The 21,526-nt window shown below is 38.9% G+C and overlaps 1 protein-coding gene across 3 annotated transcripts; it reads left to right on the top strand.

The window, feature by feature from the left end:
• The first annotated feature begins 239 nt into the window (after positions 1–239).
• Positions 240–19,181, top strand: LOC139951069 (uncharacterized). Of its 3 annotated transcripts, XM_071949890.1 has the most exons (11): positions 240–571; positions 4,862–5,147; positions 5,522–5,720; positions 6,087–6,183; positions 6,804–7,061; positions 8,040–8,156; positions 8,304–8,423; positions 8,563–8,889; positions 9,107–9,442; positions 10,256–10,377; positions 11,206–19,181. In XM_071949890.1, the coding sequence occupies exons 2-11, from the start codon at positions 4,912–4,914 to the stop codon at positions 15,517–15,519; spliced, it is 6,126 nt and encodes a 2,041-aa protein (XP_071805991.1). In that variant the 5' UTR covers positions 240–571; positions 4,862–4,911; the 3' UTR covers positions 15,520–19,181. The 3 variants fall into 3 exon arrangements, with proteins under 3 accessions (XP_071805991.1, XP_071805990.1, XP_071805989.1); XM_071949889.1 differs by having other exon boundaries at positions 6,807–7,061; positions 10,256–19,181; XM_071949888.1 differs by having other exon boundaries at positions 10,256–19,181.
• The last annotated feature ends 2,345 nt before the right edge of the window (positions 19,182–21,526 follow it).

The following is a 21,526-nucleotide window of genomic DNA, read 5'->3' as shown; positions in this document are numbered from 1 at the left end:
GTTCCATGTACTGGAATGCCGGCAATTGACGATAAACATAATTGTGGTGTTAAATATGGTCAACCTGCGTCTTTTTTCCTTATTGTAACGAACCCAAAAGTCTTCTGTGAGTGGTGCGCATGCGCATATCGTTGTGGTTTAGGCACACCCAATATGTTAATAATAAGCCCCCGCTCGTCAGGGCATACAAAGTTAGTTGTGGACAACACATTGGCATAAGAGAGAGAGTGGAAGAAAAAGAGAGGTACCGACTAAACGACATTCCCGCGGAGATGAGCAGTTCTCGGTTAACGTTTAATGCAGCATTTCCAAGAATGATTTGAGAGCGAAGAAGGGCCTTATGATGTTCAAAGTTAGCTACTGTAGGCTCCAACCTATGGGCTACATGTAGGCAGAGCCCAGGCGGCCTTTTACTTTCGTATTCTACTACTTCCGTATTGTATCTGTGGACAGAGGAAGAGTCCTATATAGGGCTACGTGTAGGTCTACCAGTTTGCTTTACATGGTGGTGTTGGCGTCGTCTGTATGGCCGACTTCATTCGATTTCAGCGGCAGTTTTGAGTCAATACAAGTAAGTAACCTTCTCATGATCATCCGTAACACAAACCAAAAATAAATGTTCATTCAAATAATGTTCACATTTTGTTAGGGTATCGCAGTGAAAATAACTACATGTAGGCCTACACACAAACAAATTAATTTAATAAAATGTATGGAAAAGTTTCCGAATGGCGCCACCACTTTTTCATTCGATATGAAATAATATAGTATCTTATTTACCTCAATGAGATATCCCTTTTTGTAAAAATGAGTGAAAAAGTGGTGGCGCCATACGGAAAGTTATCCAAATGGATAAAAAATTACAAGATAAAAAAATAAAAAGGAGGGAAAAAACATGATTTCACAAAATGTTTGCCATTTAAAGTAGAAAACATAATTGTCTCGTTAATGTAATGACAACATACACAAGTCGTCTAAATCTATTTGGTCCGCGTATAACCTTTAACTATGCACCAAACTAAAGCTTTATCGTGTGTTTTGGTTACGATTAACTTGTAGTTGGGATGGTGAGTAAAAAACCGAGTCTCAGTGTTCCAAATGACAGAGGGTAATTTATAATCACCCCACGACTGAGACCGATTTATTTTGGACCCATGAATTGAACATAGAATCTCTTTAAAGGCAGTGTACACTATTGGTTATTACTCAAAATAATTTTTAGCATAAAAACTCACATGGTAACGAGCAATGGAGAGCTGATGATAGTATAAAACATTGTGAGAAACGGCTCCCTCTGAAGTAACGCAGTTTTCGAGAAATAAATAATTTTCCACGTATTTGATTTCGAGACCTCAGAATTAGATATTGAGGTATCGAAATCAAGCATCTGAAAGCACACAACTTCGCGTGACAAGGGTGTTTTTTTCTTTCATTATTTTCTTGCAACTTCGACGACCAATTGAGCTCAAATTTTCACAGGTGAGAAGATTGGTCTTTGACCATTTCTAGTAGTGTCCAGTTTCGTTAACACTCACCAACTGGTAAACAAAACATTGCCTACTCATAACAATCAGTACAATATTCACAAATTGTGCATTATTATTACTATAATTGTCTCAGAAGGAGAACAACCGTGCCCACCACTTTCAGTACCCACCTTTTTTTTTTAAGTGTGTAAATAACGAAACTATAATAAACTGACTGTGCTGTTTGTCTCTTCAGAGAGATTTGAAGTTTGGAAGATTTTTTTGAAGAAAAAAAAACAAAACACTTTTCGCTCCTCCCTTTTTAAAATACTAAAGAGGCCTTCTGAAGCCGCATTTGAACTTGGCAACATGGGGAGTTGAATTTATACTGTCGGGCCTTTTGAGGTAACATCATCTTATTGGGTTTAAACTACAATGTGACATGCAAGGTCCTTCTGAATTTGCAGACTCGGTTCAAGCTCAGAGTTGCCTTTACAGACTGTTTCCGCATGGCTGCTTTTCTTTGAACTTGTTTACTGCTAAGTTTTACAAATTAATGGTTGCAGTAGGATAAAGGAAGGTTTGGCTTAATGCCAGTTATAGTGACGTGCCAGGGTCTGTGTGAGTTTCCATTAAACATAAATGGCAAAAAAAACCTTACGTGTTCGGAAATACAGCCGCTTTGGATAGTATGATGCTTTTTAACAAACATTTCACCATGAAGTACTGACGTGGTTATGGAAAAATATATTTGCCTTTGAAGATACAACTTGTCAACATGGCAAGTTAAATAACAAAATTAGGACTCCTCTGTCTTGAGGTTTCAAACTACAACGTGTAGGTATACTGAATTTGCAAACTTGATCGGTTTAAGCTCAGAGTTGCCTTTACAGACTGTTTCCGCATGGCTGCTTGTCTTTGAACTTGTTTACTGCTAAGTTTTACAAATTAATGGTTGCAGTAGGATAAAGAATGGTTTGGCTTAATGCCAGTAATAGTGACGTGTCAGGGTCTGTGTACATTTCCTCTGAACATTAATGTTAGGAAATACAGCCGCTTTGGACGGTATGATACGTTTTGAGAAACATTTAACTTTGCAGTACTGCGGTTATGAAACAAGATTTCTCTTTTTATATAAAAAACAACAATACTTAAATTAAAAAAGCGCTTAAAGGCAGTGGACACTAATGGTAGTTACTCAAAATAATTCTTAGCAAAAAACCTTACTTGGTAACGAGTAATGGGAGAGGTTGATAGTGTAAAACGTTGTGAGAAACGGCTCCGTCTGAAGTGAAGTAGTTTTCGAGAAAGAAGTAATTCTCCACGAATTTAATTTCGAGACCTCAGATTTAGAATCTAAAAGCACACAACTTCGTGTGATGGGCAAGGGTGTTTTTTATTTCATTGTCATCTCGCAACTTCGACGACCAGTTGAGCTCAAACTTCCACAGGTTTGTTTTTGTATGCATATGTTGAGACACAACAAGAGAAGACTGGTCTTTGACAATTACCAATAGTGTCCAGTGTCGTTAACGCTTCCTATTGATTGTGTTCTTATAGGAGTGATCCTTCCTGGTCACGCTCTGGAGTTTTGGTGGTAATCTCAAAAACGCGATCATGACATTTCACAGGTTAATTTTAGTTTACATTCTACATCTAGATTTATTTAGATTTATGCCAATCGAATGGTTCCTACAACCAAAGGTAAACATCATTTGACGGAAGGGTATTTGACTCGACACGGTGACGTCACTGAAAAGTGGAACTGGATGTTACAGCAATAAACAGCATTGACACGCGTTCAACGTACCTTTTTGGTGTTTTCATGGTTGTTTGTCTGCTAACAAAACAATAGCATGAGTTTGTCGACTGAAACTTAAAGACACTGGACACTATTTTGGTAATTGTCAAAGACCAGTCCTCTCACTTACTGCATCTCAACATATGCACAAAATAACAAACCTGTGAAAATTTAAGCTCAATCGGTCATCGAAGTTGCGAGATAAAAATGAAAGAAAGAAAACCCTTGTCACACGAAGTTGTGTGCTTTCAGATGCTTGATTTCGAGACCTCAAATTCTAATTCTGAGTTCTCAAAATCAAGTTCTTTAAAAATAACTTCTTTCTCGGAAACTACGTTACTTCTGAGTGAGCCGTTTCTGTTTTATACTATCAACCTCTCCCAATTACTCTTTACCAAGTAAGGTTTTATGCTAATAATTATTTTGAGTAACTACCAATAGTGTCCACTGCCTTTAAAGGAAGATCCTCTCACTCGGTGATAAATAATTCCCCAGACTTAAAAACACTCGTCGAAATCGACACACAGCGCAGGCCAAACTGGTCGCCAATATAAATATAACAAAATAAACTTAGGCTACTGTGTTGTTTGTTTATTTTAAGAGATTACAGTAAGGGAAAATATTTAGCAGTTTTAAGTTTAGAACGCCAAAAGAAAATGGCATAGGCCTACATGAAATAGCAAAATCATAAATCCACCTTTTCATTCTATCCATCAATGTGTACCCAAATAATAACACGTTTGGAATGTAATTTTGGTCATTTTCATGTTAATCATATTTTTGGTTCAGCGTACCAGCCTCCTCCATTGTACCTGGGATCGGCCTTGGCAATAACTCTGAAGTTCACAAAAACACATTTTCTTTCAGACTTGTTAGGTAAACAACTTTCACATACAATCAAATGATTAACGTCTGGGAATATGAGCTGGGAATGCAACAAAGGAGGCCGTCCTTAACCCACGAAAACTTCCCGGGGTCCTTCCGTGAGCCCTGGGGCATCACTGACGCTTTTTCTTCCACAAAAACAAAATACTTACAAAACTGTCGTAAATTTTTGCTCAATAAAACATACAGGGGCTCAGAATGCAAGGTTTACAATTTTTAGCGCTGTACGGTCGGCTGCGCATCGTTTGTCTGCAACGGAATTCTTTTAAAGACACTGGACACTATTGGTAATTGTCCAAGACTAGCCTTGACAGTTGGTGTATCTCAACATACTTATGCATAAAATAACAAACCTGTGATAGGTTGAGCTCAATCGGTCGTCGAAGTTGCGAGATAATAACGAAAGAAAAAAAAACAGCCTTGTCACACGAAGTTGTGTGCTTTCAGATGCTTGATTTCGAGACCTCAAATTCTAAATCTGAAGTCTCAAAATCAAATTCGTGGAAAATTACTTCTTTCTCGAAAACTACATGACTTCAGAGGGAGCCGTTTCTCACAATGTTTTATACTATCAACCTCTCCCCATTACTAGTTACCAAGAAAGGTTTTATGCTAGTATATATTTTGAGTAATTACCAATAGTGTCCAACTGCCTTTAATGAAAGTTCATACAAACTGATGATGAATTGTGGCTCAATTCCATTTTCAGAACATTGAGCATATCTCTCTTCAGTGATTACATTCCGAAGCGCCACCAACATGTCTCAGCCATCTCTAAAACAGTGGTATGAAGACCGGAAGAGGTTAAGGGTCGTCTATGATCATTCCCGCTCAAAACCAGTAGAGAGGAAAAACAAAATCAAGAAGAGTAGACAGGCGGCTTTTAAGTCTGCATTAGCAGAGAGAACAAATCCATCGGGACAGCATCAAGACACCAAGACGAACACGTCAGATTCATCATTGGGCAAAGAACAATGCGGAGCACAAACAAACAGGTACTGTATAGTGCATTCACTCAAACAGAGCATCTAGAAGAAAGGCTGTAAAAGAATGGCCCACTTTGGAGTTTTCAAGGAGTTCCAAACTTTTGCCACCAGAGCCAAATTAGGCTCATTTTTAAAGAGCTTGATGCGATGATTGTTTTTTATGCAATAACTTATGTCAGTGAGACAAAAAGACTTTTTGTTAAAATAAAAGAAGGTCCGTAAATAAATATTAATGCTTTTCTGCTCAATTTCTATTCGAAATGTTATGTCTAAAACCTATTATTTAAGTTTCATTGTTATTACGAACAAATTAATTTTCTACTATTTATTGAGTATTTGAGGTAAACCGTACCCGTACAATTTTCAATTTCTGATCTCTACAGAGACGAAGCCTCATCCCATAAAAGCAAAGACACTCATCACATGATACAGATCTTTATCAAGACGCCCATCAACCCCAAAACCCTCTGTCTACGACTCGATCATAAAACAACCGTCTCCGACCTGAAAGACACCATTCACAGGAAGTTGGCCATTCGTCCCGCATTGCAAAATCTGTACACAAACAATAAAAGGTTCAAGGTATGGTCTACGTAATACAAATTTTGATTGATAAACCGTTCACCTTTGCTTTTTTACATTTTTCGAAATAAATCAAAGTGGTTTGTTTAATCTCACTTCGGGGAAGGGACAAGATGGGACCAAGAGTTATTTTTACAAAGGTTACTAAGATAGGAGAACAAATACTGGACGGTTAAAACGACGGCTCGTATTATATCTTGAAACAATATTAAAAAGACAGTTAATAATTGTTTTGCGAAGATATAGACCAAAGATGAAACCCCGTTCTGAAAACAACGGTTAATAATCTAGGCAAGACTACGAGAACTCAAGGATTATCGTTCTTATAAGTGTAAAAAAAATTCTTTCCCCCCTTTATTTTCCCAGTTGTGTGACGCTTTGACTCTTCTTGATCTTGGCATTAAACCGGAGACAAACATTGATCTAACACTAGCAGAAGGTTTGCTTGGTGGCGCCCCAACACGTGAGTAAAGTGCATTTTCATGACGTGTCAGTCCGTGTGTTGTTTTTCTCCACACAGTCAAATGAAATTCGGCCCTTTTTATTAGTTGATCATCAATAAAATGAAACTGAGGAACATTAATTATTCTAACGAAATCTTAAACTCAGTGACATTGTTTTGTTCACGCTGCATTGGATTTTTCATAATATTATTTGTTGTCTTTTGCATGAAACAATGATGCAAAATGGCTATGAGAATTGGATGAGTTTGGTGGTGTTATGATCAATATGTTTGGTTATTGTGTCATTTTGTAAGCTATTATAAATAAAAGTTCTTACTCTTGAGCTAATGGAGACAATTTCCGGTAAAAAATAGTGTAGCTAAAACTTACCCGAACGGCGGGCGCGTTCATTTTGCGCTAGGAATTTTGCGAGTGTGCAGATAACATTCTAGAACCAACGTTAAAGATGGAAAAGGAATCTTTACTTTTATAGGAATTCCAATCCCTATTTATTTATTTTGTTTTTACAAAAATCTAACATTCTTGCATTCTTACATGTAACAGTATTTGAGACAGACATTAATATTACATATAAGATTGTTCATTAGTGTTTCATTCTCTAAAATGTTTTGGCCTAAAGCAGTAGACAAGACACTGCTTCGGACTTTAGCGGTAAACCTCTGCAAGGACTGGCGCCAACTCGCAGTCAAGCTTAAGTTCGGACCAGCAGAGATTGGCAAGTTTGAACGCTTCGCTGAGAGCAACCCAGAAGAACAGGCTTACCAGATGTTAGTTTCTTGGTTGAGTGAGCAGCAAGCTGATGACGGAGAAGCGGGGGAATGGTTGAGAAGTGCTTTGGCTCAAATAGGTCGTCGAGATTTGGCTGCAAGGATCCCAGGTTAGAAAATGGTTTGATTTTGTAATAATAAGGAATCATTATAATCGTCTCTCTGTATAGAAAAAGGAATCCGTGCATGCGACATACTATGTTTTCTTACTTGAATACTATTGATGACAAAAGCAGTCAGCGCATCATGGGATTTGCGTTTGGTTTTGGTTTGTTTTCTTTCTTTTATTACCAATATGAATATCACGATAACAAATGAGGGACAGACTGATAGGGGGAAGTTAGGCCTAATGGTAAGACGATCTTGAAGTGGTGTATTTATTAGGCACGAACTGGGCGCTGCTTTAATTGACCCTTATCTGCATTGGTATTGTGTAAATATAACATGAGAACAAGAGGTTTAAATCTTGAACACAGTTTTTCATTTTATTTAATATCAATATCATCAGTTGTTTTGACTTGTCGTATCACAGTGAGCAGATAGTGGCTGACATAACATTCTTACAAAAACAAAGTCCATCATTTAAGGCAGTGGACACTATTGGTAATTACTCAAAAGAATTATTAGCAGGAAACCTTTCTTGGTAACGAGTAATGAGGAGAGGTTGATAGTATAAACGGTGTGAGAAACGGCTCCTTCTGGAGTGACCGTCGTAGTTTCCGAGAAAGAAGTAATTTTCCACGAATTTGATTTCGAGACCTCGGAATTAGATTTTTAGGCCTCGAAATCAAGCATCTGAAAGCACACAACTTTATGTGACAAGGATGTTTTTTTCACATGCTTGTTATGTTATGCATATGTTGAGATACACCAAGTGAGAAGACTAATCTTTTACAATTACCAATAGTGTCCGGTGTTTTTACGCTACAGACAGGACTGATTTTACAATAATATTTACAGGTTAATCTTACAAGAAAGATATTATAAATAATAATATTATGAATTATGCCAGCAATACTTTGTACCAAAATAAATTGCAGCTGCAGTATTTTATTATTTGAAGATACCTTTGGTTGTCATTCTGGTAGGTTATTCCCCAACATCCCAAGGAGCAGGTAACAAAGGGAAGTCGCCGGACGCATCAGGAGTTGATGAGAAGAAACTACGAGTTCCTGGAGCAGCGACTGATTTGCCACAAACCTCAGGTAAACCTTCCAATCATGAATTATGTCATCAATACGTTGAAACAAGTAAAACATCACGGCAGGCAGGTTGTTTTGTTAGAGGCATGTTATTTTGTTAGTAAGATTTTACAATAAAACCCTTTGTGTGTTGTCACACCTTCTTCGTAGGTTACGAACCCACATTCCAAAGAGCAGGTAACAAAGAGAAGTCACCGGATTCATCAGGAGTTGATGAGAAGAAACTACGAGTCCCTGAGGCAGACAGGACTGATATGCCACAAACCTCAGGTAAACCTTCCACTCATGAATTATGTCATCCAGCAACACGTTGAAACAAGTAACACATTGCGGCAGGCATGTTTTTTGTTTTTATTTTATTTTATTTTACGATAAAACCCTTTGTGTGGTTGTCATTCTTCTTATATAGGTTATATACCCACATCCCCAAGAGCAGGTAGCAAGAGCCAGTCACCGGAACATCAGTCAATATCCGATGCATCAGGCATTAATGAGATGTTAGGAGTCGTAGCTGAGAATATGGGAAAAGATTGGAAGCAACTCGGCACTTCTTTAGGCATTAAAATTGCACAGGTTGACACATATCCAATTGACCATCCAAATGACGTCAGAGAGCAGATCTATCAAATGCTGCGTAATTGGGTCTGGAAACAAACAAGCCAAAAGGAGGCTGAAGAAGGGTTGATCGAGACGCTTCTCAAACTCCGCCGTGCTGACATTGTTCAACAGTTACCAGGTTAGTAAAGTGACACCTTGTGTTGCTCCTGTTTGTCTCCAGGGAACATAGTGTCGTTGCCCCTTGGCTTAACTTTACTAGTGAAAATTGTCAGCGACATCTTTCCTTCAATTCGAATTAATTAAGCAAAACTTTATCGATAAAATGGAGACCAGATATATTATTTGATTGATATGATCAATTAAAACACAATTACTGTTTGCTTTTCTCCGTTAAGGTTATGCAAGCACATCCCAAGGAGCAAGTAAGATAGACGAAGTTCACTGCAGGCAGCCAAAGGAACATCAGTCATTAACCGATACATCAGGTATTAGTGAGAAGAAGTTAGGAGACCTTGCTGAGCATATTGGAAAAGATTGGAACCAACTCGCAACTTGTCTAGGTATTACAGTTGCAAAGATTGAAAGATACCAACTCGATTATCCAAATGAAATCAATCAACAAGTCTTCCGGATGCTTCTGGATTGGTGCAGACATGACCCAGAGGCGGCTGAAGATGGATTGAAAGAGGCGCTTAAAAAAATCAGCCGTACTGACATTGTCAAACTATTAGGTATGCCTTATTTTAAAAACTTAAAAAATATCAGTTTTCCTTTTGGTTTAAAGACCTGCTGGAATGAAAATGTCAAGTCATTAATTTTGCTGAATTTCATTTAAAATAGTTTCAATGAATAGGGAAATCGATTCATATGATTATAAATAGATTTTAATTGTGTAAAAAAAAAAAAAAAAATCGAATACCCTTATCCAGCGATTTTCTGAGACATTTGCAAAAAGCTCCGTACGTAATCACTCTCAAAACGTCATAGTTGGGAGCTCCAATTTGTAAATCCGCTTTGTTGCAGCGTGGATGTATAACAAAGCAAACTCACACAAATGACGTCAGCGACATTGTCCTTTGACGTGCGCCGTCAACGGCAGAAGTGCTTTTAGTTTTTCAAAACCTTTAGGTTGGGGCCTGACAATATTACGAAAAATTCAGAAGTGTACACATATACAACATTACTTACTTAAAATGGTGAACAAGTGCATTATAAACAAGTTAAAATACCATTTCCGTTAAAAACATTCCGCTCAGCTAGCTGTTAAAAGTTTACATAAAAAGTCCGATCCCCTTAAGGTGATCCCTTTTCTGGCGGTTCATAGGTTGTATTGTAAATTCCCTGGCTTCGCGGCACTTAAGGCTGCAGGCCTATGGCTTTCTGACTAGCACCCTGAACTCAGATGGTAACAAAATATTGAGACCACTAGCATTTAAGATCTAGATTGAGGACTTGAGAGATTGTCGGAGGTCGTATACAGGTTCAAGTTCCACACTAATATTTTGTTGTTTATTTAACCTAGACTTGCTTAATATTGTTCACAGGTGAGATGGAGCTGCCCTCCAAAGCGTGGGTTGAGACTTTGGTGAGTCATTACAAGGAGACGCTGAAAGTGAACACACACCCTGCACATAAGGATATGGCTGTTGATATGGATCAACTTTATGTAAGTTTAGAACTTTTGCAAGAAACAAACCAACCCAATCAGCCAACCATATTGAAGTCATGTTTCAGTCAAGAAAAACATAAAACAGATCACACAATACACATTGACGCTAAAGGCGAACACGAGATCGATAAAACACAAACGACTTTTAAGACAATTCCTCTCAAGTCATACGAAGACATCCTAAGCTTGGATAAGAACAGAATCTTAATCACCGCTGAAAGTGGGTATGGTAAATCAACGCTTCTAAAAAAGATAGCATATGACTGGGCTGTTTTACAGACTGATACTGACTCGACCCACCAAAAAAAAGAGTCACCTCTGTCAAAGTATAAGCTCGTCTTTTTGTTGGAACTAAACAAAATGGAGGTCAATTTCATCATAACGGATGAAGTATTTTTTCAAATATTGTCTCAAAACGAGTTTGGAAAAAAAAATCTTGAAAAATACGTAACACAACACCAAGAGAATGTGCTAATTCTTCTTGATGGAGCAGATGAAATCTCATTCGAGAGACTACAAAGGGCAAATGAAGACTTCAGTGTTAGCAACGTCCTCTTATTCAAGTTGCTTAAACGATGTAAGACAATTGTAACAAGTCGTCAATCTACAGCTCTTAAGTTACTGAAGTGCAATCCAAATTTCACAAGAGTAAACATAGTTGGGTTTGATGACAAAAATAAGCAAGAATATGTTCGTAAATACTTCATTAACTATGATTCCCAACACCATGATCATGTTCTTTCTGAAATAAATAAGTCGGAAACACTCCGAAGTATAGGGGAGATTCCTCTGTTTCTTTGGCTGATGTGTTCATCATTAACACAGGTCAAAAGTCGACTACCTGGCAGGATTACAGAACTGCTTCATCTCGCAATCGGGGTATTCTACTATCAAAAGAAGAGCAAAGATCGCACATCCAGTCCCTCCAAGAAAATAACTGAAGAGAGGTTTAATGGACTGATCGTCAAACTCGGGCAGGTTGCACTTGAACGTTCGATGTTAAAAGGCCATGCACAAAATTCCTTCGCGGTTTCAGAGTTTAATTCAGATGACCTTGTTACTTTTGGATGTGAAGTCGGCTTGCTGACTCGAGTGCAGTTCATGCACGGTATAGAAATGGTTCAACAAGTCCAATTCCACCACATGATATTCATGCAGTTTTGTTGTTCCGTTTACCTGTCTGGTTTGGCAGAATCGAATTCTGATAGGTTTTACGAGTACATGTTGAAATTGTTAGAAGTAGAAAGAAATGAATATTTAATTCGTTTCTGCAGCGGGAGAAGCAAGAAAGCTGCAGAATGTGTGATAGAGCTGATCAGAAAGCACCTCTCAGTTTACAATAAAAACACTCCTGTTGAATGTGAGAGGTATGTGTATTTACATAGGATAATGATGTTGGTTTTGTTTGAAGCCAAGCTAGGTTCGACTGTAAAAAACCTCGCACAAGATGAGTGGGTAAGATTCCCATATGGGCTGAAAGGAGAAGACCTTTTGGCTGCACATTATTTCATTCAAAACCTACCAGAACGATCAAGTCTTCATTATGTTTTAGATATTTCGATAACGTGTCAGGAAACAACCGATTTAGATCTCCTGGAACAAATAATGGCTAGAACAAAGTGTGATTTATCATTAGAGGTAGCTGGAGTCAATATGAACGACAAGATAAATGAACTCAAAAACAATTCTAAATTTGTAACAAGACTAATATTAAGGGATTGTCAGTTAAGCTGTGCTTCTGTCCCTCAACTTTTCCAGTTATTCCAATCAGCTACCAAATTGCAGGCATTGTATTTGCTGGGAAGCAATTTGCACGGTTTGAAATCAGACCAGATACCACGTGTTCCTTCTCTGGTGTTGTTGTTTCTAGATGGATGTAAGCTAACGAAGGATGATATCGGGCCACTTTTCTCAATCGTGGCCGCTGCAGGTAGTGTAAGGAAACTATATATTGTGGGAAACGATCTCCGTGGTGTTAAGAGAGACCAGATAACTCCAGTTTCTTCCTTGAAGGAATTGCATCTAGACGCTTGTGGTATAAAGAGTGATGATATTGGGTCAGTTTTCTCCATCGTGGCTGCTGCAGGTAGTGTGACGAAACTTGCCCTAAAGGATAACGATCTCCATGGTATTCAGGGTGACCAGATAACTCCAGTTTCTTCCTTGAAGGAATTGGAACTGTCTGCGTGTGGTATACAGAGTGATGATATTGGGTCAGTTTTCTCCATCGTGGCTGCTGCAGGTAGTGTAACCAGACTTGCTCTAAAGGACAATGATCTCCATGGTATTAAGGGGGACAAGATAACTCCTGTTTCTTCCTTGAAAGTTGTGATTCTATCCGCGTGTAGTATACATAGTGAAGATATTGGGTCAGTTTTTTCCATCGTGGCCGCTGCAGGTAGTGTAAGGATACTTGCTTTACAGGACAACGATCTCCATGGTATTAAGGGGGACCAAATAACTCCTGTTTCTTCCTTGGATGAAATGCATCTGCTCTCGTGTGGTATACAGAGTGATGATATTGGGCCAGTTTTCTCCATCGTGGCTGCTGCAGGTAGTGTAACAGCACTCGCTCTAAGGGGAAACGATCTCCATGGAATTAAGGGGGATCAGATAACTCCTATTTCTTCCTTGAAGGAATTGCATCTGTATTCGTATGGTATACATAGTGATGATATTGGGTCAGTTTTCTCAATCGTGGCTTCTGCAGGTAGTGTAACAACACTTAGTCTAAAGGACAATGATCTCCATGGTATTAAAGTGGATCAGATTACTCCTGTTTCTTCCTTGAAGGAATTGCATCTGTACTCGTGTGATATACATAGTGATGATATTGGGTCAGTGTTCTCCATCGTGGCTGCTGCAGGTAGTGTTAATATACTTGCTCTAAAGGATAACGATCTCCATGGTATTAAGGGGGACCAGATACATCCAGTGTCTTCCTTGAAAGAATGGCAACTGTTATCGTGTGGTATACAGAGTGATGATATTGGGTCAGTTTTCTCCATTGTGGCCGCTGCAGGAAGTGTGACAACACTTTTTCTAAAGGATAACGATCTCCATGGTATTAAGGAGGACCAGATAACTCCTATTTCTTCCTTGAAGGAATTGCATATATACGCGTGTGGTATACAGAGTGATGATATTGGGTCAGTTTTCTCCATTGTGGCCGCTGCAGGTAGTGTAGCGAAACTTACTCTAAAGGATAACAATATCCATGGTATTAAGGGGGTCCAGATAACTCCTGTTTCTTCCTTGATGGAATTCTATCTATACGCGTGTGGTATACAGAGTGATGATATTGGGTCAGTTTTCTCCATCGTGGCCGCTGCAGGTAGTGTTAGGAGACTTGCTGTACAGGACAACGATCTCCATGGTATTAAGGGGGACCAGATAACCCCCGTTTCTTCCTTGAAGGAACTGAATCTGCTCTCGTGTGGTATACAGAGTGATGATATTGCGCCAGTTTTCTCCATCGTGGCTGCAGCAGGTAGTGTAACAACACTTGATCTAAGGGATAACCATCTCCATGGTATTAAGGGGGACCAGATAACTCCCGTTTCTTCCTTGAAGGAATTGATTTTAGACGCGTGTGGTATACAGTGTGATGATATTAGGTCAGTTTTCTCCATCGTGGCTGCTGCAGGTAGTGTAACGACACTTGCTCTAAAGGATAACGATCTCCATGGTATTAAGGGGGACCAGATAACTCCTGTTTCGTCCTTGAAAGAATGGCAACTGTTATCGTGTGGTATACAGAGTGATGATATTGGGTCAGTTTTCTCCATTGTGGCCGCTGCAGGTAGTGTAACAACACTTGTTCTAAAGGATAACAATATCCATGGTATTAAGGGGGACCAGATAACTCCTGTTTCGTCCTTGAAGGAATTGCATCTACTCTCGTGCGGTATACAGAGTGATGATATTGGGCCCATTTTCTCCATTGTGGCCGCTGCAGGTAGTGTAACAACACTTTTTCTAAAGGATAACGATCTCCATGGTATTAAGGGGGACAAGATAACTCCTGTTTCTTCTTTGAAGGTATTTCATATATACGCGTGTGGTATACAGAGTGATGATATTGGGTCAGTTTTCTCCATTGTGGCCGCTGCAGGTAGTGTAACGGAACTTACTCTAAAGGATGACAATATCCATGGTATAAAGGGGGACCAGATAACTCCTGTTTCTTCCTTGAAGCAATTCCATCTATGTGCGTGTGGTATACAGAGTGATGATATTGGGTCAGTTTTCTCCATCGTGGCTGCTGCAGGTAGTGTAACAACACTTGTTCTACAGGACAACGATCTTCATGGTATAAAGGGGGACCAGATAACTCCTGTTTCTCCGTTAAAAGTTGTGGTTTTAAACGCGTGTGGTTTACAGAGTGATGATATTGAGGCAGTTTTCTCAGTCGTGGCCGCTGCAGGTAGTGTTAGGACACTTTCTCTACAGGGTTACGATCTTCATGGTATAAAGGGGGACCAGATAACTCCCATTTCTTTCTTGAAAGAATTGCATCTTTACGCGTGTGGTATACGGAGTGATGATATTGGGTCAGTTTTCTCCATTGTGGCTGCTACAGGTAGTGTTACGAGACTAAGCCTAGAGGATAACGATCTTCATGGTATTAAGGGGGACCAGATAATTCCTATTTCATCTTTGAAGGAATTGCATCTATGCGCGTGTAGTATACAAAGTGATGATATTGGGTCAGTTTTCTCCATCGTGGCTGCTGCAGGTAGTGTAACGACACTTTTTCTACAGGATAACGATCTCCATGGTATTAAGGGGGACCAGATAACCCCTGTTTCTTCCTTGAGGGAACTTCGGCTACTCTCGTGTGGTATACAGAGTGATGATATTGGGCCAGTTTTTTCCATCGCTGCTTCTGCAGGTAGTATTGAGAGGATTTGGCTCAATGCAAATAATCTGCATGGTATTAAGGGGGAGCAGATAGTTCCCGTTCCTTCATTGAAGTACTTGTTTCTAGATGGTTGTGGTCTGCAGGACGATGACTTAAAGGTGTTCTCATTGGCTATGCAAATGGATATCCACGGTTCCCAACTTTTAAGACCTACCCATTTACAGCTCCTTCATCGTTTTGTTGTGGCTCAATCTTTGTTCATAGGATGGCGGTAAATTAAGGCAGCCAGCTTGTTCGTTCACCACGGATTTGCCTTCATTTACTGACTATTATATGCGTAAAGTAAACGCAGAGGAGTGTCGGCCTGTCTTTATCCGTTCTTTAAAGGTTAGCAGTGCTAAATGAACAAGATATTCACAATGAGCACCATTTGGCTGTAAGGTTTTACGCAATGACATTATCATCATCATTAGTGAGGCTGTGTGTGTGTGTGTAGCCCTCCTCATGTAAACGACCATTTATATTTCTTGCAGTTCTGGTCCATGTTGTTCATGCATAAACCATGATGTCATCTCTCCATCTTCTACCGCTTTTATTTTCCCTGTTCTTGGTTACCAATCCATTATTCTTTTGTCAATCTGTTGTCACCTTCGGGCAGAGGGTCCAGCCCATCTCCAATTAGCCTTTTTTATTGTAATTTTGATGTCTCAATACTCCAGTCTTCTTTGGTATTTCTGTGCATTTAATCCTGTCTCTAATGGGAGACTTTTGGGACGCTTGGTGGCAGCAGACTGACCAGGTAAAATCCATTGTTCTTGGTCATGTGCGCACGCTCAGAACTACGCAAACAATGGAAATTTACCTGGTAAGTCTGCTGCCACCTAGCGTCCCAAAGTCTCCAATTGAGATATGTAGCATATGACTTTCCATTGCATGTGTTGGGCGGAGTTTTTGTTCTATCAGTTTTGCTGCTCCTTACTGTTATTGTTGGTTAGCACACACTGATCATCCACTTTATTCTTATAAGTGCATTAGGAATGTTCTTATCGCCCAGTATTCCTCGGTTTTGTCCAAAGAAGATCTTCCCTGCCTTAACTCTAGTTGACACTTCATCTTTAGTGTTGTCGTTCATTTTTACTGTTTGGACCAGATATTTGTATTCATTGTCTCTGTTGATCTCTCTTACTTAAATTGACCAATAATAAAACAACAACGTACAGTTTTGACAAGGTATACGTACTTCGTCGCGGCATTGCGTGCTCTTTCATAATAGCACGAGGAACATGCAGTGCTGCATTTTGAGAGAATGAAAACAAGCAATGAAAACATTTCCATTGAGTTGCTTTGTAAGCAACGTTTATCTTCTGTTCTCCTCTTAAGAACAAACTCTACCAGGCAAGAAGATATACACACATGGTGTTACCGCACACCAGTTGATACCGTGCATCGCCTAAAATTTCATCATCGTTTATCTAACCAGTCATCTTAAAAGCTGTTTGAAGCCATGTAGACGTGTTTATTTTGCAATGCTGACCCCTTCCTACTGATCATATTAAAATTACAAGAAGTAATCTTTTGTAAAACATCTCCGTATTGATGTGGGCGCAGTTCTTATGGTGTAATGATTAAAACAAATCATGATTTGCGTATAGCACAGCATAAAGTAAATTTTTATAACTGTCAGTTGAGTATTCATCATACTAAAACGTAATCTTTGTAATAAATCTCCGTTTTGATGGGCGCAGTTCTTACCGTAAAATATAAATCACGATTTGCGTATACATTTGTAGTACAGTATAAAGTAATTTTTTTTATTGAGACTCACATCATTCAACATGATACCAATCATTTTGTCAGAATCAACCAGTCTGTCCGTGACAGTCCAATTTGTAATAACGGCATGTGGCTTTGTAGTGCTTAAAAGTGGTAAGGGCAACTGTGTTATAATGTATGACACATTTACTTTAAAGCCATTGGACACTTTCTGAACATAACACAAATTAAAAGTTCACAGATTTACAAAGAACTAATGGTGAAAGACTTCTCTTGAAATATTATTCCATGAAATGCTTTACTTTTTAGACAATTAAAACAATGATCATACTCTCGATATCGAGAATTAAAACGGATTTATTTTAAACACATGTCATGACACGGCTAAACGTGCGGAAACAAGGGTGGGTTTTCCTGTTATCTCCCGACTCCGATGACCGATTGAGCCTAAATTTTCACAGGTTTGTTATTTTATATATAAGTTGTGATACACGAAGTATGGGTCTTTGGACAATACTGTTTACCGATGTTGTGTGATTTGCCTTAAAATCATCGAATATTTAATTTGGAGTGTAGATAATGAAAGAGTGTATAAGGATTGTCAACTACATGTAAATAGCTTGTAAGCTTTCCTAATGATAAAAACAACAGCCTTCCACATTTACATGTGAAGCATTGAGGTGTACCTTCTTGTGTTACAATAACAGAATGTGCACACATTACAAATAATGTACGAGTGTATGATTTATAACTACATGTAAATAACATATAAGTTTTCCTAATGATAGAAACAATGGCCTTCCATATTTGCATGTGAAGCATTGAGGTGCACCTTCTTGTGCTACAATAGAACAGAATGTGCACACATTACAAATAATGTACGAGTGTATGATTTATAAGTACATGTAAATAGCATATAAGCTTTCCTAACGATAGAAACAATGGCCTTCCATATTTGCATGTGAAGCATTGAGGTGCACCTTCTTGTGCTACAATAGAAAAGAATATGCACACATTACAAGGTACAATAATAATAATAAAGAAAGCTCCTATCTAAGACAGTGTATCTTGAAGACAAGTTAACTTGTATTTTTCATTGTATGCATGTGTAACGACACGGTAAGGAGAGCCAGTCGTCTAATAAATAACGGACGAGCATTCGCCAAAATACAATCAATGATAAATAAAAGCAATCAATGACAGCTAAATATTTCAAACAAACTTCTCCTGTAATGGTAACCCATAGCAAACAACACCAATATTACAACACTACAGTATACAATACATGTAGCCTACATTACACAATGCACAAAGTTCACAAAAAGGTCAGCACACAGAGGCTAATAGCGGACGCACGTGTGACGGTGCTGCCTGGCAATACACACATGGTTTTACAAATAATCCGATCCAAACATGACCCTAAAAAATCACAGTAATTCATAATATAAAAGAGGGTCAAAACACAAAATAATACTCACAGATAGCTCAATAAACGCAGCCCTCCCAGATAAATGGCTTTTTAGAGCATGGCCAGAGCCATGCTCCCTATAAAAATAGAAAGAATTACCACTCCAAAATAGTATGTGCTCTTTCAAGACGGAGCGATGGAAAAAAGAGAGTGATTGTCACGTGACAATCCCAGAAGTTTACTTTTTAGAAGTTCAACAATGAGGGCGCACTTGGCGGATCCTTACACATGTAGTTTTACTGTATTTTCTGAATTTTTTGTATTAAACAATCCTGTTTTTTTCACTCTTTCTTATGAGACTTCATTGTTAGTATGTGCTTTATACAAATTGTTCATTATTATTATTATTATCAAAAATGTTGTTGCCTTATAGGGTATCAGTTTTATGATTGGAAACTCAACTTCACATATTTTGCGAGGCAAAACAAGTATTTTTTGCGAGAGAAATTTGGTAATTTATAATTAAGGGGAAAAAAATTTGCCAAATTGGAAAAATCAATGAGCTATACATATACCGACACACATTGGCTAGGCACGGTTAAATCTAGCAAATCAAACCCATACAGTGACTTTAAGTAACTTTATGTAAGTCACTTTAACGGTTGTATTTTGTTTAGAAAATAAACTAAAAGGAACACGTTGCCTTGGATCGGACGAGTTGGTCTATAAAACGCGTTTGAAACCTGTTTGTTATGAAATGCATATGGTTAGAAAGATGTTTTAAAAGTACAATATAATGATCCACACAAGTATCACTCAAAATTGCACGGTTTTCCTTTTATGTCACGAACTAACACGGTTGGCCATTATGGGAGTCAACAATTTGACTCCCATAAATGGCCGACCGTGTTAGTCGACGAGGTAAAAAGAAAACCACTCAATTTCGAGGCATTGTGTAGATCATTGTATTAAACTTGTACAACATCTTTCTACCCATATGCATTTTATAACAAACGATTACAGAACGCTTTTCAAAGACCAACTCGACCGATCCAAGGCAACGTGTTCCTTTAATTAAGTAACATTTTAAGTTTAACGGAGAGATTGGGAAACTGTACCGATAATGAACATTATATTCAAATATGATATTCAACCGTGAACAACAAGGCGATTTTCTTTATTATTTACGTGTTACTGAATCAAACGTGAAATATTTGCAAGATGGCAGTTGTTAGAGGGAACCGCTGTTGTGCTATCTGGTTTTCTTTTTTAAGGGTTTGGGTACTTTAGTATGTACAACGTATTTACCAGTACTGGTATTTAAACACCAGCTTGAAATGTGTTTTGATTGGTCAGAGGTGATGTGTGGGTGTAGCTGACAAACATCACATTGGACCAATCAAAACACAGACCTGGAAAGCTTACTTTTCTTACATGTGTATTATTGTACAGTGCATTTGTGTGAAAATAAATGTAGGTGAAAGGTGATTATGGATGAGGAATGACCTAGGCTAGATGCCACTCTATGGCGCTGTTCACGAGCCTCGAAGTGTGACGTCAGATGTTCAGGATAAAATAAAAAAAATGCCTCTGATAACGTTGTTATGTTTTATTGAGGGCGCTGTTGGAGCCACTTGGTTTTTGGGGGGTGCACCACACTACAAAATAATGATACAAGGGGGGGGGGGTAATCTTTGAAAATGGTTTAACAAGTTTATAATTACGCTTTGGTTGGCAGGCATTCATGTGCCGGTGTCCCAGAGAAATTTGTCCGCGAGTATTATGGTCCCCCCCCATAAGGAAAACGAACAAGGGCTGATGGAGATTAATTCAAAAGAGGGCGCTATCAAAAGAAGCTTATACACCGGTCGCACACAGGTCACCGGTTGGGGGAAGGGGGGGGGGGGCACAGAATCTCCTGCCACACCGGTGTCATAGGGAAGTCTGTCCACGGAGATTCTGTCCCCCATATGGAAAACTATAACATAGGCTGCTGCAGGAGGAACATTCAAAAGAGGGCGCTGTCTGTCAGAAGAAGCTTGTACACATGCAGGGGTCCATAGACCTTTTTGCAAATACCGGGGCGCGCGCGTAAAGCTTGGAATTAGGTGCATTGTGGTCTTGCTGGTATCCAAATTTGATCCATATATATCCCACAATGCACCTCATTCAATAGTCTGTGTTTGCGCATTGGTATTTGCGATAAGGTCTATTGGGGGGGGGGGATCTCCTACCACACCGGTGTCATTCATAATAGGGAAATCTACCCGCGGAGATTCTGTCCTCTATTATGGGAAACTGTGGTATCAAGGGCTGAAGGATGATAATTCGAAAGGGAGTGCTATCAGAAGAAGTTTGTAAACATGGCACCCTTTGGGGGATAGAGTCTCCTGCCACACCGGTGTCATAGGGTGGTCTGTTGGCGGGGTTCTGTCTATGCTTTGAGTAATTAACATGAGTGTCCATCAATGCCTACAATGCTTACTATTATTTGTAGTGCCTTGTTGATAGAGGTAATAAACATGATTCCACAACGTTTATGTTAACAATAAACCATTCTTGTCTTTATTGTCCACTCTTTAAAGGGATGGATACTATTGGTAATTACTCAAAATAGTTATTGGCATAAAACCTTACTTGGTAACGAGTAATGGGGAGAGGTTGATGGTATAAAACATTGTGAGAAACGGCTCCCTCTGAATTGACATAGTTCTTGAGAAAGAAGCAATTTTCCACGAATTTGATTTCGAGACCTCAGATTTAGAATTTGAGGTCTCGAAATCAACCATCTAATCGCACACAACTTCGTGTGACAAGGGTGTTTTTTCTTTCATTATTATCTCGCAACTTCGACGACCAATTGAGCTCAAATTCTCACAGGTTTGTTATTTTATGCATATGTTGAGATACACCACGTGAGAACACTGGTCTTTGACAATTACCAATAGTGTCCAGTGTCTTTAAAGAATTACTCAATTCGCATTGACCACACATAAAAAATTATTTGATCACCTTTAATGGGCTCGCTACACAACCCCTTTAAAGTTGTTTGCTCTCCATGCACAGTGATCTTCAGCTGCTCGCCTGATTAAGCTTGCCTT

This window comes from Asterias amurensis, chromosome 18 (assembly GCF_032118995.1).
Source record: "Asterias amurensis chromosome 18, ASM3211899v1".
Classification (NCBI taxonomy): domain Eukaryota; kingdom Metazoa; phylum Echinodermata; class Asteroidea; order Forcipulatida; family Asteriidae; genus Asterias; species Asterias amurensis.
The sequence above is the reverse complement of the archived record's forward strand: the minus strand, read 5'-3'. Positions and strand labels throughout refer to the sequence as shown.